The sequence below is a fragment of the Anas acuta genome, chromosome 13, assembly GCF_963932015.1.
Source record: "Anas acuta chromosome 13, bAnaAcu1.1, whole genome shotgun sequence".
Classification (NCBI taxonomy): Eukaryota; Metazoa; Chordata; class Aves; order Anseriformes; family Anatidae; genus Anas; species Anas acuta.
Window position 1 is genome coordinate 12,042,884 of NC_088991.1, and position 27,250 is coordinate 12,070,133.

Below are 27,250 nucleotides of genomic sequence, written 5' to 3' on the forward strand. Positions count from 1 at the left end.
CAGCACCAACCCCGTCCCCTGTGGGAGCCGATTTTATCGGCTGTGGCGCAGCACCCGGCGTCAGCTCTGCGTGGCCAGGGTCTCACCACGAGATGGGGGAAGGCGCAGGCTGGAGCCCCCCCCCCACCGCAGTCTGGGCTACGAGAAAACCTGTCCTCACTGCTCAGCATCACCAGGCTCAGTGCCCCGCGGCGAGGCAGAGCCAGCCACTGGGGCAGGGGGGCGGCAGCCAGGCGAGAGGCGAGAGACAGAACCCCCCCCGCGTGCGCGAGTGCAGCTCCTTCTGCCTCCATTTTCCAGCAAAGACGGTGACAAAGAGCCCCCCCCCCAGCCCCAGCTCTGCGCTGGCGGGGCTGCGGGGGCGAGGGTGCGAAAGAGGGAGGTAAGGGAGAAACCCTCCTCCCTCCCTTCTGGAGGGGTGCGCGGGGGGGAGCGGCGAGCCCAGCCCCCTGATGCGGGGGAAGGAAAGCCAGACACCCCCAAACCCCTCCAGGGAGGGGAGCAGAGCCCCCCACCGTGCCCATCAGCTCTGGGGAGTGTTTTGGGGTGAGTGGGGGCTGCCTGTGGGGAGGGCACCCGTATGGTCGGCACCGTGCCGCCCGGCCAGCACTTACCCTTTCCAAGACGATCTCCTCGTATTTAAACATCCCATCGCTGCCGTTCACCTAGGGAGAGGGAAAGAGCGCGTTAGGGCTCCGCATGCATCCCGTGGCACTGGAATATGGAGAATCCACCCCAAAACCCGTGCCGTCACAGCTGACAACCTCAAATGCAGTTGTGCAAGCCTGCCCTGGAATTAAACCGCTCGCTGCTTTTCTTTCTGGGCATGATCCAAAGCCCACTGACTTTAATGTACTTTAGCTCAAACCTTTTATTCTGGCAGCTCATTTTGTGAGGAATGAAAAGGAGCTCAACCAAATCCACACAAAGCAATGACGCCTTTGTTACCCAGCATGTAATTAACCTCGGGAATTCACTGCTGCAGGAAGCAAGGAAAGGGGCTTGGTCGACTGGAAAAAAAAAAAGAAAGGTCTGTAATAACACAATGTACATCTTCAGTAGCTTATATCTTCAAAATCTATTTTGCAGCCTGGTTTTGTTAACATGGAAGAGCAAGTAATTTGGATTAATCTATTCTGTTGAATTAGCTGGTCTCAAAGGAAACAAAGTGGGATATACACCTTTCATATAGGGTGCCCCTTAAATACCAGAATGGTACAGCCTCGATGCTGCGTGCCATGCTGCTCCCTGCACTCACGAAACTCCCACAGCCATCGTGTCAAAGATGATGAAATGTAATGGTGAGGGCCCGAACACCTCTCACACGAAGGGACAGGGAAATGCTTATCAGAAAGAAAACCAAAAGCCAAAGGGTTGTGGTTGTAGGCTCTGAAATAGCAAACCTTAAGTGTGCAGGTCAAAAACCTCCATTTTCCCCATCACTACAAAGGTACAGAAAAATAAGGTGGCAGTTTCAAAACGCACTCAGACACCTCTTTCACCTGCATGCTCCAGGTCATTAGAGTCAGGCCTCAGGCAGCTGCGAAGGCCTCAGAACAAGGAAGATTTGAAAACCGATTGCATGCTGAAGCCTCCAAGGTTGTTACGTGGCCACAGGACTTTGGGAGGCTCAAACCTCCCACTTTAGGTCCCCCTGGGAGATGGGGGACCTGGCTACAGGGCTGTAAGACAGAGTGGTTTTGCCCAGGCTAAGTGCTCTTCACTGCACAGAGTGGAAGCCCCCAGCCCGTTGTGGGTCCCGTCGTGCTTCCAGAATGAGGCTGGAGAAAGCCCGGACCAGGGGGCCAGGCCAGCTCCAGAGCCTTGCAGGACCTTTGTTGTGCTAACTGAGATCAAGAGAAGGAGCCAGACGCCTGAAACAAGGGAGATTCAGGTGGGACATAAGGAAAGCTCTGGGGAAAAGGAAAGCTCCAGGATGTGCTGTTAGGGTATCGACAGCTGCGGAAGCATTGTTGGGCTGGAGTCAAGCAAGGCCACCCCTCGGAAAGGCTTCAGGGGTTGGGAAGGACTCACTAGATGTGCTGGCAGACCTTCTCCCCTCCAGCTCCTGCTCTGCCCACAAATCCTGGGGGCACAGATGCTGCACCCCCTCGGCCAGCACCGGCACGGTACAGAGCAGGGGAAGACGAGTCCTCTATGGGCAGGGGCATCGCTGCCTGGCTGCGGGACCCCCCCGCCACCGCTTTTCCTCCCCGTCCCACCACACTGACTAATCCTGAGTCCCCCTCACCGCCTCCCTCGCCCAAGCCCCCGGGCTCCTCTCGCCGCCGCAGTTGGTGGCCCGGCGTGCGGTGCGTGGCTCTGCCTCCCCCCCAGCTTTCCAGCAACTCAGATTCCTGGCACCCGCCGCTACTACACACGTTGTCCTCTCCGCTTTGGCATTAAACGCTATTGCCACACAGACAGCCATATGCACACCCACGGCCGCAGAGGAACAGCACATACATACCTCCAGGATGGGGATGTGCAGAAAACTTTGACAATCTGTGAGCCGCAGGGAGAGCCAGCAGCGCCCGCGCCGGGAAGCACCCGGGCAGGGACCCGCGGCACCCAGGACACGGTCCCACAGCGCTCCCCCTCAAAACCTTGGGGTTGTCAATGCCTAGGGGCATTTCGTATTGCATTTTGTGTCACGTTTTGCACATTTCCCTGAAAATGAGCAGGGTCAGCACCTGCCCAGCACAGCGTGTGCCAGGTGAGCCGAGCCTGGACGTGAAGTTCTAGCTCTGATTACGTCTCCAAAACCCGTGCAACAGAACGCCAGTTAATTGCATAAGGAAGCCAAATGGAGACCTTAATATATACCACGTAACCAAGGGAACAAGCCAACAAAGCAAACGTTCCAGCATCGGAAAATTGAATACCAGTCACTCACTGACGGCAAAACCCGCCCGTGGCACCCACCGGAGCCACCGCGGCCTGAGTGTGCCACAGGCTGCTGTCCCTGTGCTCGCAGGGGGCACCCTGTGCTCCTGCCCAGCTTGCTTTGGGACCGTGTCCCCTGCAACATGATGAGAAACTCCCAGGGATGCCCTGATTCCCCACCTAACTCTCTGCTGAGCTCCCTCACAATTTAGGTGCTGCCTCCCTGTTAATGGGGGGTGCAGACCTGACATATTTTGGCTCCCATCTGGAACTTGTTTGGGAGATGTCTGGCTCCAGGCTTTCATGGGGGTGTCCTGGGATGTGTCCCAGGGCCATCCCTTCCTGGGCAGGGTAAGCCTACCCCACTCTGCTTTCATTTCCCTGGGTTCCACCTGCAAAGCCCACGGGGGTGTGGGGCTCATTAGCTGTTCACAGCACAGCCCAATCCTGAGCAGCAGCTGGTTTGTAATGGAGAAGAGTCAGGGTATTTTTTCCAAGCCCATCCCACGCAGCAAGCCCACCTGAGGCCTCAGGAAGAGGCCCCCTCTCTGGCCTTCGCTTCTCTTTCGTGTTTTGAGCAGCAGGGAAATAGTTAGCGATGATGACATTTAAATCATCAACAGAAGGCTGCAGAGTTAACACTCATTTGATAAACAGAAGAGCGCACACCTTCCAGAGCTACTGCAAGCTGTCTGCAGGCTCAGCCGGCCAACACCGCACCGTCGCACGTGGAACACAGTTTGCAATTTGCTAGAGAGTCGGGGTTTTTTTCAAAAAGAAAAAAGAAAAAAAAAAAGGAGGCCAAATTTAGAAGGATAAGATGGGGTTCCTCAAACTAACCCAAATTGCCCAACAGGCTGCAAGAAGAATAAACTACAGGAAGAGTAATCCTCCTGCTTTCTGAGCAGGATGTGGCCCTCACCTTGCTGTTACCACGTGGTGGGGCCAGGAGGTGAGGCTGCAGGTCGGGGCACACGGCCGAGCCTTTGCCAAGCCACACGGCAGGGCTTTGGAGTGACCTCCCTGCTCCCTGGCAGCAGTCTCTGCACACCCTGGGCAGAAATAACTTGTTTCAGCTCCAGAGAGGCAGCTCAGAAACACAGACAGCGCTGCCTGCCGTGGGAGCTGTGCTCCCCATGCTCCATCTACCCTCTAGGGACAGGGTGTGCAGAACACACCAATGGGTGAAATGGTGAGCGGCAACCTGGAGCTGCAGGTGGGTGCTTGTGTGAGCCCAGCCTGACTACAAGCTGCAGACTATCTATCCTTCAGGGGCTGCTTTTAATAGAGAAGGAATTCGATGAGGATTTTGTTGGGTTTTTACACGCTGGGAGTGCTGGGTTCGGAGCCACAGGCAGCATAGCTGAGCTCTGGCCCTGGCAGCAAGCGGGATGCGGGGCCACAGCTCGTACCTTGTGGTGCTGCTGGTGCCACATGCTCTTGGGGATGGAGGTGGGTGGACAGAGGGACTGAAATGTGGAGCAGACTTCTTGATAAACAGCCGGGGCCAAATTCAGCCCAGCAGCTAGTCCAATGTAATCAATGGAGCTAGAACAGGAAGGAACTAGACCACATCCATCTGTTTATCATTAAGGAAAGCATTGAATAGTTAAGTAATTAAAGACTGGAAGATGTGACATTAACCCTTCCAAATACATACTGTACCAACAGGCTTTGGCTTTTGTTTTTGTAAAAGAACTCTGTGCCAGACTCGCCACTTCACTGTGTTCTTCTGCAGAAATCCCCTGCTGTGGCTCCTTTGCTGACCTGCAGGACTGCTGAGGGGAGCCTCTCAGGTTTGTTTTCCCTGGAGCCTGGCTCCCTGGGAAGGGGGTGACAGGATGGAGCAGGGCTCGCCCTGGCTCCAAAGTTCTTTGCAAGCCATTTTTTGGCACTGAGTTTCCAGCGGGGAAGGCTGGTTTCTGCAGAACATCCTTTGGGATTAACAACTGTGTTCTGCCACAGCTCTACAAGGCTGCTGGGCCCAGGACCACCATCACCTTCTTCCCGAAAGCCAGGAGGATTTGGCTCAGCACCTGAGGCGCTATTAAACAGTGTGTCCAGGGCTGCAGAGGGCCTGGCTGGGCCTCCCTTCCTTTTGGTAGCCCAACTGGCCCAGCACGGCTCTGACGTGCACCAAGCCTATGAGAGGCTGTGGGCTGACATCTCCAATTTGTTAGGAGGAAGGTTCGACCACCAGAAGTAACCCACAGCCTTCCGCCCCGAGTTCAAAGGCTAACCAAGTCTCATACATGTACAAGTCCCAGTGCTGCTTCGTTAACGTGGAAGGCAACTGAAACTTGCTGCATCATAAGAAAAACAGGTGCAAAGCACACAGCCCTGGCAAGCCATCAACTGAGCTCCCTTTTGGGGAGAAAATGGGAGCACCCCCGAAGCACAGAGCCAGTAGAGCAGAAATCCATGCTGACCGCCCCGCTCCCTCCATCCCCCCTTGCAGGAATGAGTTGCAGACGCTCTGGTGAGGGATGCAGCAGCTCCCAAACCCTTTCTGCAACGAGCCGAGGAGGAGTATAGCAAGCCGAGAGTGCCAAGCGCACTATGGCTGCAAACACTCCCCATCACCGAGCGCTGCTCAGCTGCTGGCAGCTGTGGCTCTGCTCAGCGTGGCCCAGCTCCAGCGGGGCTCAGGGCTGGGATGTGCTGTGGGGTCGTGGCGCGGGCCCCAGGCTTCTCTGCCACCTGGCTGGGGCCTCCCCGGGTGGAGGAGCCTTGTGGAAAAGAAGGGAAACGAAACCAGGAGACTTACAGAGAGCCCTTGTTCCAGCGAGTCTGTGTTGACGATAATGGGAGCAGGGTTGGCCTGTGGGGAGACAAAAGCGGCATGTCACCGAGCTGAGCGCCGAACCCAGCCCTTCGTGGGGCACAGCCTCACCCGGCCGTGCCACCACAGGCCCTCCAGGAGAAGGCAGCTGAGGAAGGGCTCTGCTCTTGGCCCTCCTCCACGTGCCCAGCAGCCCCGGGATGGATGTGGGGACACAGCACGGCTCGGGGCATGGGTCCCCTCCTCTGGCCCGGAGACAATCAGGCACCTTGCAGCAGCTGCTGCTGTCCCTCTGAGCATGGGGGAGACCTGCTTAGGTAGGGAGGCTCCCTCAGGAGAGGCAGACGGGTGTGCTCCAGCCCTGAGGCTGAGGGGAAGGCTACACCAGGGGGTCCTGCCATCGAGTCGAGTGGAGCTGAGCCATGCCCAGCCAAGCCATGCCGGGCTGTTCCGTGCTGTGCCGGGCTGTGCCGAGAGCTGTCCAGCACCACAAGCTCCTGAAGGTGCTGTGCCGTGCCTGCGGTGCTGCTCCTTCCCCCAGGAGCATCCCCAGCTCGGGGAGGCTTCTCCACAAGAGCGTGAGGGAGAAGCGGCTAAAGAGGAGGAATTTCATGGCATCATCCCAAGGTTGGTGTGGAGAGCAAGAGCCACAGCTGGGTGGGGAAATGCTGAGACATGAGCTACAAGGGGACGTGAGTCCTCTGCCTTGGGGCATCACAAATATCAGCCAGGGCAAGGAGCAACTGAGACATAGTGGAGGCGAGGGTAGCAGTTAACTGGAAGCACGGACTGACCAATACTGCGGGTTGCACAGCCCGGTGGCCTCTCTAAATCTATGAGACTTCCTCAGGAGCAGACTACAGCCTCGCTGCCCTCCCCTGGTATATATCTCCCTGATGTCGACCCACCTCCTTCCATAACCCAGCACTGCACGCCCCACCTTATCCTGATTTAGCTGGCGGTATTTCTGGACTTTTCGCTCGTGGTTTTGTAGGTGGGAGAGTTAAGGGTCAGCTGGATTATAGTTTTGGTCTTGCCCAGAAAGGTTCTGCTCTCATAAGGATGGGAGCAGGAGGTAGTTAATTTGATTTATTCAGATGCTTTCTGATCTTTCCTGCAGCTGTAACTATTGGTTACAAACCCATAGTTTTTATGGCAATTAATTCTCTAGCTCAGGCAAATATGACCACTTCCAAGCTCTCCTGCCAAACCCCTCCCACACGCGTAAGAGAATCACAATTTTCAGGTCCAATGTCTTGGGATCTCCATGGCCCAGAAGCAGTGTTAAGCTGGGAATATCCCCTCTCTGGCAGTACACAGTCCTTGTATTTAATCCAGATAATTTGTGAGATAGCATATATTAAACCTGGCACTGGCTTTTATTAGTCCCCAGTGCAATTCTAGGAAGGGATTCCACATTTCAAGGCAAAAAAGCAGCACTTCTACTGCCAGCAATTAACAAACGGTGGATGTTTGAACCTTGGTGTGCCAGAGGCCAGCTCTTATTAGATGAGTTTCCAGGAAGGATGCAGAAGAGGCAGCCTAAGTAAATGCAGTCCATCACGTGCCCCTGATTTACGACATGAATTCAACCCCACAAATGATGCTTTGGATCCCTCCCAGGGAGAAGTGCTCTGTATGATAATGTTATAGAGGCGTTTGCAGGTCCAGCCCAAGTCCTCCAGTGAGCCCCACTGCAGTCTCTTTGTTGAATTACTAATAGCCCACAAATCACACATCGCATTGCCTCACTCACACAGCCCTAAGGACATATTTTGTCTAGCCTGCCCGCTGCGCACTGAGCATCCTTTGCAGCCATTCCACACTAGTGATTTTTACATCTCAGAATACTGCTAGGAGCACAATTTCCCACTCAGGCTCCAGATGGGACCCAGGAGATGCTGAATGAGAGTGGCTGCTTAAAACGAAGTCGCACATGGTCAGAAGGAATTCAGACCAGGAAATCCCCGTTTGCCTCCTGTGGCCAGCTATTCCAGCTACTACAAGAAAGGTGATTAGATTTTAGCTCTGCCTTCCACTTCCCAATATCCCAACATTTGCACCTCGCCTGGGAGCACAGGCTCCACTTCTCTAGGCCCCAGCGACCAGGGAAATCTTGAATCCTGACCTTCAAACCTCACCCCCTTCAATGCTATTCCCTTCAGCTCCTGTTGCTGCCCAGCTTTTCCCAACAGCTGTCCTCTGCCTCGCTGGCTTTGTGCCTCGATCAATCTCTCCGCATATGTGCGGTGACCCCCCTCGCTCCCCAAGGTCCTCCTTGCGTCCCACCTTCCCTGCAGCCTTCAGACACCGAGCTGGAGGATCCGTGCAGCTTCTGCCTGGTGGAGGGCGGCCAGGGCACCTCCAGCTCCTCTAGGCTTCGGTGGTCATGCTGCCGTGTGGTGAACGCCGTAGGGCTTGGACCTCTTTTCACTTGTAAACCGCCAAGCACCAGCAGGGCTTGGTAAATAATAATAGCGTGATGAAGCGTTTTGGATGGAAGAGATCTGACAGCCCCCATTGAATGTGACCTGAATGCACAGCCCTGTTCCCTCTCCTCCCTGCATGCGGCAACCCCCTGCTCCTTAGGGCATAAATTACGTACCGTTCCCTATAGAATTGAGGGCATGGTTAATTCACCAGCATGTTCCTGCTGCCCAGCAAAAAATAACGATGATCTCTCTCCTGCCCTGGCTGGCAGAGGGCTTGGTAAATGTGCCTGCCTGATGGAGGAAGGCAGAGGCTTGTCAGCCCAGGGGCACTAGTGCCAGGCACCAGTGGGCAGTCAAGCTCCAACTATTTTTAGTGCATCACCCCTTTGCCTCCGTTTCTATTGGTATCATCTGCCGGGATGAAGGTAGGATTTGCAAAACGTGACAATTTTCCAAAACTTCCAACTGAAAGAAAAGCTGCAATTAAATGCAAATGGAGGAGGATTGTTAGCGTGCTACAGAGGGAGCAAGGCTCATCCTGCAGCATTCCCACGAGGACTGGGTCGGTTCTGAACTGGAAGCCCAAGCTGTTCTCTCCATGCTGATATCCCCAAGATTTGCATCAGGTTCACATCCTCCGCAGATCTGGCACAGGGGCCGGCCTGCAGAGGTCAGGAATTATGTACCTCCTCCAGACAAAATAAATGTGCTGCAGACCGCTGAGACCTGCTGCAACTGGATTGTGCCCACACACAAACCCATCTCCATCTCAACCAGCAGCAGGGCTGAAGCAGGAGCCTCCAGAGCTGACAAATTCATGTCTGGACGCACAGAGCTGGCCTCTGCAGGAGGCCCGCGTGCCCTGGGTGTCACGCACAAAGGGGTGCATGACACAGAGAGGTTATTTGCTACCCTCAGCTTGTGCATAAGAAGCCAAGCACTAAGTTATCTGCTTGAGTTTTGCAACGTTCCCAGATTGGATCAGAGTGAAAAGTCTATCTGCCTTTTAATATCCTTTCCTTTATATCATTTCAGGTATAATAGCAACACTCAGAAGGAAATGGCTCTGGAGATAAGTGGAATTCAGTCTTTACATCCTTTTAAAAGCTCTCAGGGGCAGAGACCAAGTGGGGAGATGCCCTACAGAGGCATCTGAACTGAGTGGACAGGCTGGGCTGCTCGTCGCCAGGCTCCATCTGCTTTGTGTTTTTTAGTTGCTGGTTTTTTTTCTTTTTTTTTTTTTTAAGGGTGTAAAATCTTGGTGAAAGCTGTGCATGTGCAGCGTGAACAGCTGCTGCAGGGCAGGGCCCTGCTGTGAGCACACAGGTCCTGGCACAGACGGATGCTGGGGAGCGGTGTCGGCGGGGGATGCGCGGGGAGCGGGGTCACACCGTGCTAACCCACAGACTTCCCAGGAGTGAGCCCAGGTCCCGGCGGCGCAGCACTCGCCGTGGCTCACCCTGATGAGCGCTGACACGCTCATCTGTTTTGCGCCAGGCATTCCTGCCCTCCATGCAGACGCTGCTTTTCCCAGCACCAACGGAGAGCCCAAACCTGTGGCTGCCAAAAACATCTCCCAAAGCATCTGAGATGACACGGTTGTTCCACAGACACCCCAGGTGTCGCTTCCAAGCTCAGTGCAGGACCGACACCTGGTGCAAGGGGCTCCCCAAAGCCACCTCACAGCCTTCCCAGCAAGAAATGATGCCCAGCACATCACTCCCTGGAATGAACGCTGGCTCCGTGGGAACACGTGGGTTTTTCCTACCTCTCAATATCAAATCCTACTCCTCCACTTCTTAATGGAAGAGGTAACAAACTGCTGCCCTGAGAGGCTGGTCCCCTTCTCACAGCTCTCCATGACCACCTAGTTTTGCCTTCTCTCCACACTGTGGCAGGAGCTGAGCTCTGCTTGGGAGTGTCGGAGGGCTGCAACCACCCCAGTGTGAGACGGATGGGCCAAGGGGTGGGATGAGGAAAAGAAAACAGGCTGAAACCTTCTGGAGGCTGAAGAATTTCATGTCCAGAGATGAACCTCCCTTCCTTTTAACCAGACTAGACAAAATAACTCTTTTTGCACTCTGTTTTGCGCACTGGCTGTCACTCCTTGGGCTGGCTCCCCCTGAGCCTTTGCCATAACACCCCAGCAGCATGCCCTGTCCGGCAGGCTGGGACACCAGATGTCCCCTCCAGGCTGTGTCAGGGACAGCTTGGTCACTTCGGTGGTGTGAGCAGCCCCTGCCCTGTGCTGCGCCTTGGCACGGGCTCAAAGCACCACGGGCATCCTGGAGATGGGGAGCGCCGGCAGAACTTGAAAGGTCCGTGGTCACAAGGATCATTGGCAACGCCACTGAAGTGCCCAGAGTTTAATGTGAACACAAGCAGCTACTGAGGGTTTAATCTTTGCTTTGGTGCTTTTCTTTCCCCCATTTTTTTTTTAAAGACTACAATTAAATAGGGACTGGAAAAAGCCTTCACTCGGTGGGAAAGGAAGAAAGCTTCCCCAGACAGGAGCTCTGTGGAGTTTAAGTTTCCATTTAGAAGCCATTAAGGCCAGTGTGTTCATGCTTGAAAGTTAGACATCCTGTTCCAGGCTCAGACCGCTAAAATAAGTGACCCAATTTGCAGAGGTGCTGGGCTCCAATCGCTTCCTTCTGACCTGATGCTGCCAAATAAAAATGACTCTATTCCTTTTCGCAGAGGGAGAATTATCATCATCTGAAAAACTTGCATGCCTCCCCCCCCCCGAACAAATGCAAATATACAGGGGAAGAATGAACAAATAAATGAAAGTATTAAAGATTTCTTTGGGTTTCAAATATCCTGCTTTTTTTCTCCAAGTTCCAATGCACGCCTAAGTACAAAATTTCAATACACTTCTTTCTGTGCTGCAAAATCAAACCAAGATCCATCAACACAGCCTCAAACTAAATTACAGTTAATATGAAGGCAACAAGAGGGTATTCAGGTCCCAGGGTGCTCTGAAGTGCCACATGTCACCAAAAATAATTACAACCCCTGAACAGTCCCTCAGCGAGCCCTGCTCAAATGAGCTTCTGCAGACGAAACTGTGAACTGCATTTCAAATCCAGGTATTCCGAGCTTGTTAAATGCTCTGTTAAAGCCTTTTCTCTCCACATTACTGATACACGTTCATAGCATATTGCTGGAGTTACGAGTGCCCTTGAGGGATCCCCACATCATCCCGTATTTGCTTGTGCTCCAAGCAGCCACGAGCGGTTGCACGCCCTGTGCCACTCATGGCACTCTCACTGCCTTGCAGGCAGAGCGAGGGTTAAGCTGATTCCCAAATTGCAGCCAGGATGCTGAGCCAGGGACACGCTGTCCCTCCCGGGCTGCCCCAGCACGCCCAGCTCCCCCAGCCCAGAGCAGACCCGTGCTGGATCCGCTCCCCTCTGGGAACTGGAGACCAGGACCCCTCGGGAGGGCATCCTGCATGGGGCTCAGCGCCGCAGCGCCCGGCACGCAGCCACGGCTGATTGCGGCCTGATTAGTCTTAATCACTTCCTCTCTCTAAATGAGCATCCGCAGCGAAGGAAGGAGCGGAAGCTCCTCGGATCATGGCAGATTGTGTGCAGGGGGCCTCACCCCAGCGAGGTGGCTCTCTGGGGATGGCCACGGCTTCTGCTTCGCTCCCACCTCCCCGCCCAGGGTACCAGGATGGATGGATGGACGGAGGGATGGAGGGATGGATGGATAGGCGGATGGATGACCCATTGAGTTTGCTTCTCATGCAGAGCCCCCACAGACCTCTCCCTGCTTCAAGCACGCCCCGAGAGCAGCCTGCAGAGCCCCACCACGACCCCAGAGATGGCCAGGAATGGACAGGGCAGGTCCAAATCAGTTACATCAAAGCCAATGGGGAAGAGACCGTCTGAAAGCACAAAGCACGGGGGGAACCCTCCGGCAGGGGAGGCTGACGCCTTCCTACCACCACCACGTTCCTCGTGAGGAGCCACTTCCTCCACATTGGCCACGTCCCTGCTGGAAACAGCCAGTTTGGGCAAAAGCTCTGCTGCTTCTCTGGTGCTCTCGGGTGAGAGCAGGACATGGGATGCTCAGGGAGGGTGAGGGGATCAGAAGGAGCCAGCAGGCAGGTGTTCAGGAATCACACTCTCAGGAGACACAGAGAGAGGGAGGTGACCCCAGGAACGACCTGCAAAAGTGTTGGCTGGACCATGGTACTGGCTGGCTGGCAGGAAAGGAAGGTCCAGATCATCCATCAGAAATAGTGGCTGCCTCAAAGGTCTGTGGGGTGAAGGGCTGGGCTCTTGGTGGGGCAGGGTTTGGGGGAAGGAGAGCAGCTCGGTGCCTGGTTATAGCCACCCGAGTCGGTGGTGACGGCAGGATCACCAGACGGAGATGCCCGAGAAACAAGCTGAGAGGTGAAATCAGATGGAAGGAGATATATTAGGAACAGACACGCAGATTTACACATCGTGAGTGAGGAGGTGATAAGCGGGTCCGTGGGAAGGGAATGAAACTCTCGCGAGGGAGCGGGGTGCGATGAGGAGCGGTGGAGAGGGAAGACCCTGCGGGACTCCGGCTGCCAAGAGGACAGGCGGGGACAGACGCCGGGGGTGGCGGGGCGGCCGGGGGACAGCGTGGGGCCGAGCGGGCGGGCGGCCGGGGTCGGGCACCGCAACGCCCCGCTGAGCGTGAGGGAGCCAGGCACGAAACGCAAGTTTCACTACAGTTGTATCTACATTTAGGCTGCCAAAAATACCTCTGGCAGATTGGATGTCTTTAATTAAAAGGATGTCTCCTGTCTCCCGGCATGACGCAGAGCTCGCCCTGCTCACGGGGCTCTGCACGGACACCGCGGGGGCCGTCCCGTGGGGCTGCTCATCCCTGCCGTGTCCCCTCACACCCTGCCAGTGCCGGGCAGGCCAGCGGCAGCGCTTTCCCCAAATGCTCCCTCGTGGCACGGGCACGGAGCACAGGAGGAAAAGTGACCCCCCCTTCCTGTTTTGGCTTCTCTCCTTCCCTCCTTCCTTCCCTCCAAACACGGAGAACGCCTTCCTCCTTTCTCCTCCTCCACCTTCGAGTGCAAAGATTTAGCTAATTTCTTCTATGAATAGCACATGAGTAGCCATAGCAACATCACCCTGCCAACCTCACCACCTCCACTGCCTCCGTGTCCCCGGCACCCCGTTCCTCTCACCCTCCCTCGCACCTCCCCAGGGAACATCTGGGGCTCCAGCCCTTTCCCACGAAGCCACCCGCACTTGGCTCCCTGCCTGCCCCTCAGCGCTCACCCCTTTCCCTCCAGCCCTGCCTGCCCATCACTCAGAAACCTGGCCTGGCCACCACGTCCTTGCCGGGTGAAGGCCAGCTCCCCGCCAAGGCTCTTTCCCCCTCCATTTCCTACGCCCCAGGAGCCTCAAATCTTTGCTGCGCCCAGCCAGAGGCTGTGCGAGGGCTGCTGCTTCCGCCAAGACTGTGCCCACCTCCTCCAGGTGATTCCCCAGCGCACGGGAGGAACTATAACAAGCAATGTTTGTGCGTGGAAAAATACCGCCTTCGGTGACACATTCGCAGCCCCAGACAGGCAGCAAGGTCCTTTCCCCCTCCTCCACCTGCCTGGCCACTCTGGTCCCACTCTGGTACCAGCTTGGCACTGGGGACCTGGGGTGAGAGAAACCACGGGGCTGGACCTTTCCCTGGCACGGTGCTGGCTGCCTCACCCCGGCACGGGGAGCAGCCCTGGAGAAGGGGCTCGAGCACGGCCGAGCATCTCAGCGCTGCGCTCCTGAGCAGCCGTGGGCGTCACTGTGCGGGGAGAGGAGGGGTTTGGAGCACTTGGCTCCTCCAGCCGCTGCGCATCAGCGATGCCTCCCCGTATCGCGCTGCCATTCCTCCCCCAAAGCGGGGAGTCCTCCTCTCACCCCGGTCTGGCAGCGGGAGGGGGGGAGTTGTGTCCCCCACCAGTGAGCGAGGGGGAACGGGGAGGGCGCAGGGCTGGATGGAGGGATGGAGGAGGAAACAATGGAGAGCGGTGATGGCAGCAAGCACGGGGAACGCGAAGTAATAAACACCGAGATAAGGGAGAAGAAATGGAAGAGATCTCCGATGGGAAAAAGGAGGAGGGAGGGAAAGCACAGCAAAAAGAAATGAGAAACCCAGAGCTGAGAGATTTCCTCTCTCCCTGTGGCCAGGATTAGGGGTTCTCAGTTACTGGCATTGCCTGAGCAAGCTAATTTGTGTCCTGGAGAAGGGGAGAGGCAGAAGGAGAGGAACGACGCGCTGCCGGCAGTGGGAGGAGGTGCGGGTTGATGCGGGGACTGTGCTGTGTGCTGGGCACGTGTGGGCACAGCTCACACGCCGTGGGGCTGTGCACAGGGTCTGCGAGTACGCATGATGGCAGCAACACACACACCGCCACACGCAACCCTGAGCATGTTCCCTGTGTCAGAGCATCTGCACACGCTGCCGCTCCAGCACACGCACTGGCTGTTCATTCTCCTCTGCCTGCGTGCAAGGAAAAGGAGAAAAAGGCTTCAACGGGGGCTGGTGGAGATCCCAGGGAGGTGAGCAGGTCCTCGCTTTGATGGGGAAGCCTCTTGGCCCTGCTCTGCCTCCTCCCCGCTCTGCCTGCTCCCACCTCTGCTGCTGGAAGTGCTTCCAGGGACAGGGACAGCGCTTAAAGGGGCAGCCCTGAACAATGGCAGCCTTGCCTCCCCCCGCTGCTCTCGAGGTCTGAGGGGCTGCCTCCTCATCTCCAGCCAAGCACAGCAGCTTCGCACCCAGCACCCGGCCAATTTCCCCCCGAGCATGACATCTCCTGGCCCCCTGATGCCAAAACCCCCGGCCAGGTGGGAGCATGGCCCGGCTGTTCCCATTTCACCACCTTTTGTCCCTCTGCCCACGGCCAGACCGGGAAGAACGTGGATTCCCGATGGCTCAGACACTTCGCACCCTTGGATCAGAAGGGGAACAGTGCCGAGGTGTTTGCTGCAAAGCTTTACTCATTGCATACATTTGCCACACACCAGGGAGCAATCCTGCCTGCTCTGACACAGGCAGCGCACATACCACACACGTCATTTTATACATGCAGACCCCGCTATGCTCACGTAGCCTCACACACTGGCATCCTCTGCCGCTTGCAATGCAGCGAGGAGGTTTTCATTTTCATCTTCTAAGGCTAAGGCTGAGCAGAGATTCCCTACGTGGACTTTGGGACCAGCCCAAGCCCCGGGGGCTCTGTGGCGGCACCACAAAGACAATGATTTCTCTTCCACCACTGCAATGCACGAGGGGCTCCCCTGCCCAGCCAGCCACGGCAGTGCTGCAGCTGGCATCGCTTCCCTCCCAGCCTGCTTGCAGTCATCTCACCAGCAGCTCTGGGCCAGACCTTGCCTGCAAGCAGGAGAGGAAAGGAAAGGAAAGCAGGGAGCAGACCGGCTCCAATCCCTGCTCCTACCCAGCTCCCAGAGCTCACCGCACTGGATGGAGCGAAGGAAAGAGATAGCAAAGGGAAGATGAAAACCGCTTGCCAGGAATCAGCAGGCGAGAGAGAGATGAGGCTGATTTTGATGCAAAGAGTGGCAGGGAAACAGAGAGAAACCAGAAGCAGGTTTATAGCAAGGTAGCTGGGGTTTTGGGTGCTTTCTGTAAACATCTTCTGAGCGTATCAGCTTGGAATCAGATTATTTTGACCAGAGCTACAGACTCAGACAGTAATGAAGAAAAACACGGGAAGGGAAGAAGAGGGTTGTGTTTTCCGAGGGGAAAGGAGGAGAGAATTCCCATTGATTCCCGTGTGTCTGCCTGCTACAGCATCTTGAAATAATAATTAGAAGGATCAATAAGAAATCATGTGAGGTTTGAAGATAATGAATGAAAGAGGCAGAAGAAGCAAACTGAAATGCCTTTCTTTAAAGCAGGGTAAATTGTTTTTCAGGCAGGGTCTAGCCTCCATTTTAATGCTTTGCAAACAGCTCCAACCATTTTCTGAGCTGGCTTGTGGGTTCAAAACAAGACTGGTCTCTCCATTTAGAGGAGAAAGAGAGAGACAGCCTGAGAATGGGTCCTGGAGGAGAACACTAATAAAATGAACGTGTGTGGGAAGAAATGGAGGCAGTGAAATGGGGCAGAAAGCACACAGCATGCCGGCGATCAGAGAAGGGTTACGTAATAATCTATGGGAGCAGGGACGTAGCAGCAGAGCGAGGAATCCACAACTCAATGGAAAAAGCGGGTGCCAGTTTGGGAGCACTGGCAAGTGGCACCGAGAGCCCACGAGGCTGCCCGGCGGGCAGCGTGCCCCACGCCTGCTAAGCACAGCGTGATGAGACGCCCTCGACGCCACCGGGGCTTCAGGCAGCGGCATCGCAAGCGGCGAGGATGGCGGGTGGGTGCCGAAAACCATCACGCCCGACACCTGCCTTGTGCACGGCGAGCCCCCTGGGAGGAAGCTTGGGCGCACGACCCCTACACCAGGCAGGACCACGATGGCCGGCCCGAGCGATGGTGGCGACCAAGCCAAGCGACACTGGCCACCAACCCAAGCGACGATGACATCCAACCGGAGCCACCGCCACGGCGGCCACCCGCGACGCCCCGTGGGTGCCGGCACGGCCCCGCCGCTCTCCGGGGGGAGCCCCCCGGCAGCCGCCCACCCCGTCCCCACCGACCCCCTCCGGGGAGCGCTCCCCGGGGGCTGGCTCGTACCTGCTCGTACCAGTCGCGGCTCGAACACGTGCACTCGGGCCACCAGCCCGGGCCGCTGCCGTTCACCTTGGGCGCGCTCTTCCCCGGCGGCGGCGGCGGCGGCTGCTTGAGCGCGGCGGCGTCGCGGGCGGGGGGCCCCAGCTTGGCCTTGCCGCGGGCGGCGGGCGCGGCCCCCCCGGGCGCCGGCAGGGTCTGCGAGCCGTAGCCGCCGTAGCCGTACTGCTCGTGCTGCCACTCGCCGTACGAGGGGGGCTCCATGCGCCGCAGGGCCGCCATCCGCGTCACCTCGTAGCACTCGGGGCACTTGCAGCAGTGGTGGTGCTTGTGCATCGCTGCCCTACACCATAGAGCCGGCAGGGTGGGAGGGAGGGAGGGAGGGAAGGAGGAGGGAGAGAGGGAGGGAGGGAGCGGGGGGCGGCGCGGAGCGATGCGCGCACGGAGGGAGGGAGCGGGGAGGGCGCGGGGAGGGATGCTCGGGGGGGCGGCAGCGGCCCCCGCCCCGCTCCAGGCGCCTCCTCGCCCCCGGCCCCGCGGGAGGCGAGGGGGGGGGCGGTTACAGCGCGGGCAACTCCGCGGGGCCGCGCCGCTCGGGCACGGGGGTGGGCGGCTGCATGGGGAGGCTTGGCACGGCACGGCTTGACACGGCACGGCTTGGCACGGCTCGGCTCGGCTAGGCTCGGCACGGCTCGGCTCGGCACGACTCGGCACGGCACGGTTTGGCACGGCTCGGCACGGCACGGCACGGCTCGGCACGGCTCGGCACGGCTCGGCACGGTTTGGCACGGCTTGGCACGGCTTGGCACGGCTCGGCTCGGCTAGGCTCGGCACGGCTCGGCACGGCACGGTTCGGCACGGCTCGGCACGGCACGGCACGGTTTGGCACGGCTCGGCACGGCTCGGCACGGCACGGCACGGCACGGCTCGGCACGGCACGGCTCGGCACGGTTTGGCACGGCTCGGCACGGCTCGGCACGGCACGGCACGGCTCGGCACGGCTCGGCACGGAACGGCTCGGCACGGCTCGACACGGCACGGCTCGGCACGGCTCGGCTCGGCTCGGCTCGGCTCGGCACGGCACGGCTCGGCACGGCTCGGCACGGCTCGGCACGGTTCGGCACGGCTCGGCACGGCACGGCACGGCACGGCTCGGCACGGCTCGGCTCGGCACGGTTCGGCACGGCTCGGCACGGCTCGGCACGGCTCGGCTCGGCTCGGCTCGGCTCGGCTCGGCTCGGCTCGGCACGGTTCGGCTCGGCTCGGCACGGCTCGGCTCGGCACGGCTCGGCACGGTTCGGCACGGCTCGGCACGGCTCGGCACGGTTCGGCACGGCTCGGCACGGCACGGCTCGGCACGGCTCGGCTCGGCACGGTTCGGCACGGCTCGGCACGGCTCGGCACGGTTCGGCACGGCACGGCTCGGCTCGGCACGGTTCGGCACGGCTCGGCACGGCACGGCACGGCTCGGCACGGCTCGGCTCGGCACGGTTCGGCACGGCTCGGCACGGCTCGGCACGGCACGGCTCGGCACGGCTCGGCTCGGCACGGCTCGGCACGGCTCGGCACGGCACGGCTCGGCACGGTTCGGCACGGCTCGGCACGGCTCGGCACGGCTCGGCTCGGCACGGTTCGGCACGGCTCGGCACGGCTCGGCACGGGTCGGCTCGGCACGGCTCGGCACGGCTCGGCACGGCTCGGCTCGGCACGGTTCGGCACGGCTCGGCACGGCTCGGCACGGCACGGCTCGGCACGGCTCGGCTCGGCACGGCTCGGCACGGCACGGCTCGGCTCGGCTCGGCACGGCACGGTTCGGCACGGCTCGGCACGGTTCGGCACGGCTCGGCACGGCTTGGCACGGCTCGGCTCGGCTCGGCACGGTTCGGCTCGGCACGGTTCGGCACGGCACGGCACGGCTCGGCTCGGCACGGCTCGGCACGGTTTGGCACGGCTCGGCACGGTTCGGCACGGCACGGCACGGCTCGGCACGGTTTGGCACGGCTCGGCACGGCACGGCACGGCTCGGCACGGTTTGGCACGGCTCGGCACGGAACGGCACGGCTCGGCACGGTTTGGCACGGCACGGCTCGGCACGGCTCGGCACGGCACGGCTCGGCACGGCTCGGCACGGCACGGCTCGGCACGGCTCGGCACGGCTCAGCACGGCTCGGCCACCCTCACCCCGACCCCATCCCCAGCTCCGGACACATGGGTGCTGCCAGCCCTGCCGGCTCTGTGGTTCCCACCCGGAGGGGTTCACTTCACCCTCGTCACCAGCCCGGCAGCAGCTCTGCTGCATCCCCACCTCAGCTCCTGCCTCTCCCTGCTTTGTTCCCGCACGCCCCAGCACAGCACCCTGGGGATGCTGCCTGTGAGCCACAGGCATGCCTGGTGTGCAGAAACTCCAAGGGCTTTTGCTGGGCCTTCCAAATACTGCCATCAAGGGTGGTACAAGTGCAGTGTTTTGGGGCTGCAGAAATCCCTGCTTGCACAGCAGGGCGAGGACACCACTCCCAGCACCGCTCAGCAGCCCCTCGCCTCTGGCACAGATGTTCAAAACAGTCACTGAGGCAAACTGAAGGATAGAAAGAAAGACCAGTGCAAAAAAAGCATACCCGACCAGTTAGGAGAACCTGAACCTGGCCTGCTATTCCTTAACAGTTGTAATAAACACTGGGGTGGGTGAAGAATTATTCGAAGAAATGGTCCATAACCAAATAGAAGATCAAAGGGATAGAAGGGGTGTATCGGGGCTCATTAGGACGTGGGTAAAGGAGTAAGACAAGCAGGAGGGGTCCACAAGTTGGTCCCTAAGATGTGGCGGTTCAACACCCCAGTTCAGGCTACGAGATCCATAGGCTCCTACTGGCCTCCGTGAGGCTGGCCCAGCTCACAAGTGAGGCTTTTGGGTGGAGGAAGCACAACAAGTGGGTCAAACGCATGCCCCTGCCTGCACCTTGTTCCTTTAGCTCTTTAAGCCCCAGTACAGCAATCCTTCTGCACTTCACTAAAGCAGACAGAAGAGCTCCTGCAGTGTTTGCTCCCAAGCAGTCAAGTGCAACGCTTGCTTCTGGGTGAAGGGGAGAGGGCAGAGGGCACCCCCATAAGATCCACACTGTCCCAGAAGCCCCAAGCACCACACGGTGCAGAGCCCGTCCTCTCCAGCACCGGCTGCACCTCCTTGCCTCTGTGCTGCTCAGGTTACCTCTGTCACAGGACAGACGCTACCGTCATGTGCTGCTCTGTGCTCAATGACACGGAGCTGTGCTCAGGTTCACACTGAAATTCCCCTGGCTTTAAATTTAGGAGAGTCATGTCCCCAGACAAGCAAGTCTGCTGAGCTCTCAGAAAGCTCCGTGAAAGCAGGTCTGCAGGTGAGGCTCACCCTGCTGCTCCCAGGGGCTCTCACGGACATACAGGCAGTTATGGGACCTGGGCACACTGTGGCACCGAGCCAGTGACCAGGAGATGCACGTCAGGACCTGTAGAGCTCAGTGCCACAGGACACTGCAGCCACCAAGAGCTCACTAAGGCAAAGGAGGACTGGATGCCTGCATGCAAAGCGAAGCTGTTCCGAGCGATTTTCATCAATGAAAAACTGTGTTTTTGTGTGGAAGGCAAGCATGCAGTGTTGGAATTAATAGAGAATTTTACACTTCAGGCTTTAAGCAATTAGGATAATCTACACATCTGCTGCTGCTCCTTTTGCCATCTCCCAGAGCACGTGGTGCTGGAGGATGCTGGGCTGATGGCTGGGGAGATGCTGCACCTTAACAGCCGGGGGTGACCAGGACAGACAGAGGGCATCTGGCAGCAGTGAGGGCAATGGTGGGAACAGAGGGACTGGGGCAGGAATGAAGCTGAGGAAGGGGAGTGATGCAGCACAGCAGAGCAATAAGCCTCGTAGAAACAAGCAGTCAGCATCTCCTCTGTGAACATCAATGGACGTGAAGTCCATCCTGGCCTTCTGCCATCTCCCACCCTGCGACACTGAGACCTGAGTCACGTCAGCATCAAAGAGACATGCCCAGAGTCTGTAACACGATGATAGCTCATTACTGCTCTGACCCGGCTGCACACCTCCCTCCGACCACAGTTCCCACCCTAGAGATGGCCCAGTTTGGCTGCAGAGCCTCACCACGGATCCAGGGCGCCCTCCACCCCCACAAACCTCTGCCAAAGCTGTCTTTGGGCCACGGCCAGGCGGGACACCCGGGTCTGGAAGAGGCAGACCTGGGCAGGAGGAGGGCACTAGGGCAGGGCACGTGCTGTGTTTGCAGCCCTGACTGCTCACAGCTGCCCCGCTCCAGACACGTCTCCCTTCACTCAGCCCAGCGGTGAGGGCAGGTCGGGATAGGGGCCAGCACTTAGAGGATAAGTGCAAAAGCAAAGGACAAGACCTGTTAGGGAAAAACACTTTAATAAGGAGCTGAATAAACAAGAGAAGCTTTTGCTTTTTTCCCCCATGGCAGACTGAAATGTTGCCCTCACAAGAAGGTCCCTGGTGCTCCCCCTGGTCAGGCTCTGGCACCCCCACAGACAGGACAGTGCATGCAGCAGGCATTTCTTCCCCCAGCTCACTTATTGGGTGCCCAATTGACACCTGCAAACCAGGAGCTCCCTCCTGCCCTGGAGCCTCACCTGCTGCTCTCACCAAGCCCTCCCCAGCTTCCCACCACTTGCAGATCCCTGCCTGGAAACCCTCCCATCCCATTTCAGCTCCTCTGCCGGGAGAGCTGTTCAATTCCTCATTTGCAGTGAGCCACGCGTGCTGCCTGCTAGCCCCAGTTACAAGGAGAAAATCCCCTGGTTGTTGCTGCCTGCTTGCAGCACTCCCTAACACCATGTGGGGCTCGAGGCACCTTCTCAGGCTTCCAAGGAGGCCAGTGCTGGCTGATAGCTGCATCCACACTGTGCCTTGCCCAAGCTACCCTCAGTGTGTGTCTGCATCTCAGCTGCTGGGGGCGGCGCTGCCGTACCCCCAGGGTGCAGGCACCTGCACCAGAGTGCCCACACCTGGGTCTCGTGGGGCACGAGCTGTGCCTCATGCTTTCAGGCAGCTGTGGGCATCTTGCCCTGCTCACCTGGGCACTGAGCACTGCCGAAGGAGCCAGGAGCTGGTTTCCAGGCAGGTGCCTTCACCGACGGAAGCATTTCAAGGAAACCAAGTGCTCTCTGATCCTCTAGCCTCTTCCCACCAGAAGCCTGCCCGTCTTATTTAAATTCAGCTTTGGCAGCTGCTCTTTTTACAGGTGCTAATTTCTGCAAAGCATCAAGAAATCCCCGGAGATGGTGCTATGTACACGGCATGAAGGCGGCACGGAGCTAGGTTTTATCTGGCGTTGCCGGCATTTCAGCCCCTGTTGGCGCTTCCTTCCTCTCACATGAAGCCCTGCGGGAAGAGGAAGGCAAGTGTGAGGCACGGTGCATCCTTCCCTGAGCAGCCTTTCAAGGGCAGTCTGAAGAAAGGGGTTTGAGCCATTTCAGAGGGTTTTGTAGCACGTGCAGCCTTTCCAGGAATGGAAGATGCCTTTAGCCCAAGTGGTGCTGGCTCTTGCGGGGGCAATTTGGTTGCTGGCAGTGCCTGCGTGACAGCGAGTGGGGTGTGCTGCCACTGCCCCAAAGCCATGTGCTAGTGTGGGGCCTGGCTGCAGGTGGGGAAAGCCTCATTTTTCTAATTAATATATGAAGAGGAAGCTGGGAATAGTCTTGCATCGGAGGTACCTTTCTGGACTGCAAGCACCTGCAGAAAGCTGCCCAAGATCCAAACCACAGGGCCGACAGCGGGGACTAGGAGCAATGGGAGGTAAAGGCACGGAGGGAGCAGGCCACAGGGAGACAAGAAGCAAAGGGAAGAACCAAACAAACTTGGTCCAGCCCTGCCAGTTGGCTCCAGACCCCGTTCCAGCAGGGATTTGTGATATCTGTGGATTGTCAAATGAAAACTTTGCAGCACCGCCCTGCCTGGGCTGCAGTGAGCAGCAAATGGGGCTGCTGGGGTCCTGTGAGCCACCGAGGGTTTGCACTGCCACAGGGACAGGAAGGGGCAGGAGGGCAAATACCTCCTGCTGAGACTGCTTCCCCACCCCACCAGGAGCGATTCACGCTGGGAGAAGCACAGTTAGGATAATAATAACAGGGCATACCAAGGGACCGATAGCTCTCAGCACTCTCCGCACAGTTGCCAAACAAATTATTCTCCTCCAGGGCAAAGCCATTTTCATTCTATTAATGATCCCTGAGACGTTGCCCAGTGCCACGGTTCCTGTATCCTCACTCGTGGCAGCGACTGCACGAGGTTCTTCAGTAAACACCAAGCTCTGCTCGCAGCAGTTGCAATTCCAGCAAACGAAACCTCTTCCCCAGCGTGTGGAAGGGGCAGAGGAGCAGAGCACCGCAGCTTCATGACGGAGACCTGCGGCAGGTCCTACAGCATAGCCCACGCTCCCTCCACACAGAGGAGGGCCTGGGGCTCTATTTAATATTTTTGCAGTTCCAGCAAGCCTTGTGGATTTACTGAGGGCCTCACCGTGCACACAGTCACTCTCCCCAGCTACCTGGGACAGAGCCTCCTGCCTGGCCCTGAAGCCCATCCTCCTGCTCCTAGCACAGGGGTTTTATGGGGGTCTGCAGCAAATGTCCACTGGGGAAATGACGTGTCAGGGCAAAGCTGTGGTTTTAAGCACCAAAGGCTCAGCTGGAAGCCCATAAAATACAGGCAAGGGGCCCTTACCCCAGATTAAACATTAACAGGACTCAGTTGCTGCACTGGCATGGCAATTAACAGCCCTGCCACGTCTCGTGGGTGCCCAGTCCTTGTGCACGCTTTTTTTTTTTTTTTTTTTTCGGCTTTTGGGGTTTTTGGCGGCACACACGCAGCCTCAGAGGAGGTCTGAGCTGGCTGGAGCCCTGCAGCAGGTGCAGCATCCCTGCATCCATGGAGTCAGGGCGACCTCCCCAAGCAGGGGAGCAGCCTGCTGATGCCCCTATGGGGTCGGCGGCGCCCGGAGCCACCCGCCCTGGCCACGAGGCGGCCGCCCCCTCGGCGCTGACCCTCCCTCCCGTCACTGCCGCGTCCCCTTTAAGGGAGCCGGCGCTGCGCGGAATTTCTGAATGGCTGCCCCCGCCCCGCGCCCGCCTGCCCCCCGCTCGGCCAATCAGCGGGCGAGCCGCGGGGCCGCAGCCGGCTCCCGGCCCTCTCTTAAAGGCGCAGTGCCACCGCCAGCCCTTCCCCTCCGCCGCCCGCACGGCGAGGGCGGACAGCAGCGTTCCCAAGCCCTGGGGTGACCTTCAGCTGTGCGCCCACCCGCGGGGCAGGCAGGAGGCTCAGACACACCTACAAGGCTGAGACGCCGCCGACACAAGCCCGGGGTGACAGGAGACCTGGAGGGGTGACAGTGCCACTGCCCCCACCACGGCTTCAGGCTTGGTTTGGGCACACGCCGTCCGTGATGTCAGTGGGACATCACGGGCAGGCAGTGGGGAGAGCGGTTTCATTGCCACACTCCTGCTGTGCACCCAGGCAGCGCCGACGCGCACAAAATCTCCCTGCAAGAACACCACGCGACGTTCAGCTTGCAAAATCTGCCACTGCGGGGTGGGACACGGTGACACAACCGGCCCAGGGAGAGGGACCTGAGAGCACAAAGGGCGCTGCAGCACGCCCATGGTGCAGCAGGCACAGCTCACCCCGGTTTCAGCACTGAAACCAGCCCCAGGACCAGCCTGTGCCTCCCCCAGCGCCGCAGTGCAGGTTCTCCCTCAGTTCCTACCTCCAAACCCTCCCGCAGCCTGCTGGAACCCAGCTGCGAAGTGACCTGCTCTCAGAATTACCTTGAAAAGCGGGGAGGTGTCTGGCAGGACACTGCCGTGGTCCTGGCAGCCCCAAGCCCTGCTCTGGACACGCACAGGTGAGCGCCTGGCTGTGGGGCTGGGGATCAGTGCCGGCCAAGCACGATGCTCTGCAGGCCACTGCTTTGGGCACTGGCACACCGGGGCGGTGCCAGCTCCAACAGCTATCTAGGCCACAGAGCGCAGAGGTCCTTTGCCCGAATCCCAGTGCTTGGAATCATTTCTTAGGCGTGACGCCAGCCAAGTTGTGGCACGGTGCTGTGTGCGTGCAGGCTGCACGGCTACAACAGGCGCTGGAGCGAATCCTTGCTTTCCTGCAGTAGGGCACCAGGGTGACTGACACGCTCGTGTCACCACAGCCACGTGTGGTCCAACGGCCTCAGAGCAAGCAGGGCAAAGCCAGAGGCAGCAGCATGTCACAGAGCTCCTTTAAAACAGGTCCACGCTCAGCCTCACACGAGGGACAATTCCCAAACCTGCGCTCATCCACTGCCCTCGTTCCCCTGCAGATTCCCCTAATTCCTACAAAAGCCAAGGATAATGGATCTCTCAGCATAGCTCAGTGCTGATCCTCCAAATCCTAAAGACTAAAAGCCCTCACGAGCAGTTATCATGGCTGCTCTATTTATAACAGCGCTGGTGCTGCCTCTGCCACCAGAATCCTGATTTCCGTCCAGCCCGGCGCCATTAAGATGCAGCGACGTTCCCCCAGCTCCAGCGTTCCAGATAGAAAGCAGCTGGCCTGCCAGGCTCCGCGTTCAAGCTTGGTTTATTCCTCTAAAAAAAATGGAGAGGAGAGCCCGTTTGTTTTGCGGAAAGGCACCCAGGAGATTTGTCATCAGCCTCCTGAGAGACTGGGGAGGCTGCAGGGGGAGCGGAGTGCAGGCAGGCGGGGATTGGGGTGGCGTTTCCCCCGCTGCAGGCTCCCTCGTGGGTCACAGACCCCCTGCGCCTGCCTCAGAGCAGGATTTTGCTCCATTGTGCCAGCACCTGTCCTATAATCCAAATGTCTCTGGCACAAAAGCCACCGCTGCAAGGCACGATGTGCGTGCACCTGGGGCTTGGCGGGGGAGCAGGCAGAAGCGAGCAGGAGGGCGGCCGAGCAAAGCAGGGTGGGGGCAAGGAGGTGGCGCAGCACCACCGGGATCCCTTCCAAGCTCCTGGCTGCTCTGTGCTGCGGGAGGTGGGCTCCAGCAGTAACAGGGTCATTCACCCCCTGCACAGCATCACCTCCTGCACAGCGGGGACCTGGTGCTGCTGGGGGCCCCACAGCGGGGTGAACCAGCTCGTTTTGGAAACTCAGTGAGCAAACCAACTGCGTGGTGGTCATGGAGGTCCTGGGCAAGGCACTGATTTGAACGAACGTACAGACCAACAGCCCTTTCTCCAGCAGGGCTTTCTGATGCTGTGGAGCCAGAAAAGCCTCGGAGCCTGATGAGGATCTTCCTTTTGCTACCAGTTTTAGACAGAAAGGCCCCAAACAGAGTAGGAACAGGTGGCTGTGCACAACCCTTTGGTTGACAGGCTGGTGGCTCCACCAACTTTTTCATCCTTCACTGGAGCTGTATATTGAGTCGGGAGTACCGAGGTCTAAGCATCTCCTTGTTCATCTCAGCAGCAGGAACAGCAAGAGCCTCTAGTAAAGCCGAGGCCATTCAATCCCAAAACGTCCACCGAAGTGACAGCTCTCACTGACACAGCACTCGCTGAAATCCCCTTTGCATAGCAGCATCCTCGCGACACGGGCAGCCAGATGCCCAGCCGGGTGTCCATGGTGCACAGGCTGACGTACGGCTCAGGCGGAGCGAGTTACAGCAGGCAGACATCCTCCTGGCCTCGGTGCTTTGGCTTCCGAGGCGGCGTCTGCAATGCTGAACCACAAAACTGCTGGAGAAAAACGAAGTTCAGAACACAAAGCTCACCTCCGGGGCCTCTGGGCTGCTGCTTTTCTTATCCGCTTCTCCTAAAATTAAACGTATGCTCGAAAGTGCACGGGGAATGCTACAGGGAGGGGCTGCATTAATTGTCAGACTCCCACCTGCGTTCAGGACCTGCTTCTCTGACCTGATGCTCCAGCAACCTGGCACCTGGCTGGAACCAGGCAGCCTGGCTCCCTTTCCCTCTGCACACCTTGCAGAGGAAATTAAGAGCTGTGGGGTTACAGCTATGGCAGCGGGGAGCTTGCAGCGGGCTTTTCTGTGGCCACAGCATCTGCTGGTCTCACCCCAGCCCTGCAGGTGCCCTGAGCCACTGCAGCAGCAGCTGCGCCTGCCAGCAAAGGCGCAGAGCACGGGAACATCCTTATCTTTGGCCAAAGGGAAATGGGGAGGCAGGAAAAAGCACTCAAGAGAAGGAGAGGGGAAGCAGACAGCCGGTCGCCATGCTGGCGGTACAGCCTGCCTTTCTCTGCCAAAACCCCTGGGGAGCTCCGTGAACCTTTTTGGCACCCGAGCTGCAGGTCAGAGTGGACAGATGCCTCTTCTGCTGGCTCCTAACAGCCGGCAGGGGCATTTCTGCTGAGCTGGGCCACGTCCTCCCTGGACGTAAAGAGGGAAGGGGGTGTTTTTGGCCTCGGCCCAGCAGGGGTAAAGCACAGCCTGCACCCAGC

General features: G+C 58.4%; 1 protein-coding gene across 6 annotated transcripts in view; it reads right to left on the reverse strand.

Annotated features, from left to right (window-relative positions):
* DLG3 (discs large MAGUK scaffold protein 3) overlaps nucleotides 1-27,250 on the reverse strand; it is a 71,566-nt gene that overhangs the window by 31,441 nt on the left and 12,875 nt on the right. Inside the window, exons 1-3 of one of the 6 annotated variants that reach the window (XM_068696763.1) lie at nucleotides 16,798-17,154; nucleotides 5,654-5,707; nucleotides 615-665 (exon numbers count right to left, since the gene is read on the reverse strand). In XM_068696763.1, the coding sequence (XP_068552864.1) occupies nucleotides 615-665; nucleotides 5,654-5,707; nucleotides 16,798-17,127 (435 nt within the window). In that variant the 5' untranslated portion in view covers nucleotides 17,128-17,154. Of the gene's footprint in view, nucleotides 1-614; nucleotides 666-5,653; nucleotides 5,708-16,797; nucleotides 17,155-27,250 lie in introns of those variants that run through there. The other 5 variants (XM_068696761.1, XM_068696765.1, XM_068696764.1 and 2 more) reach the window with 5 other exon arrangements.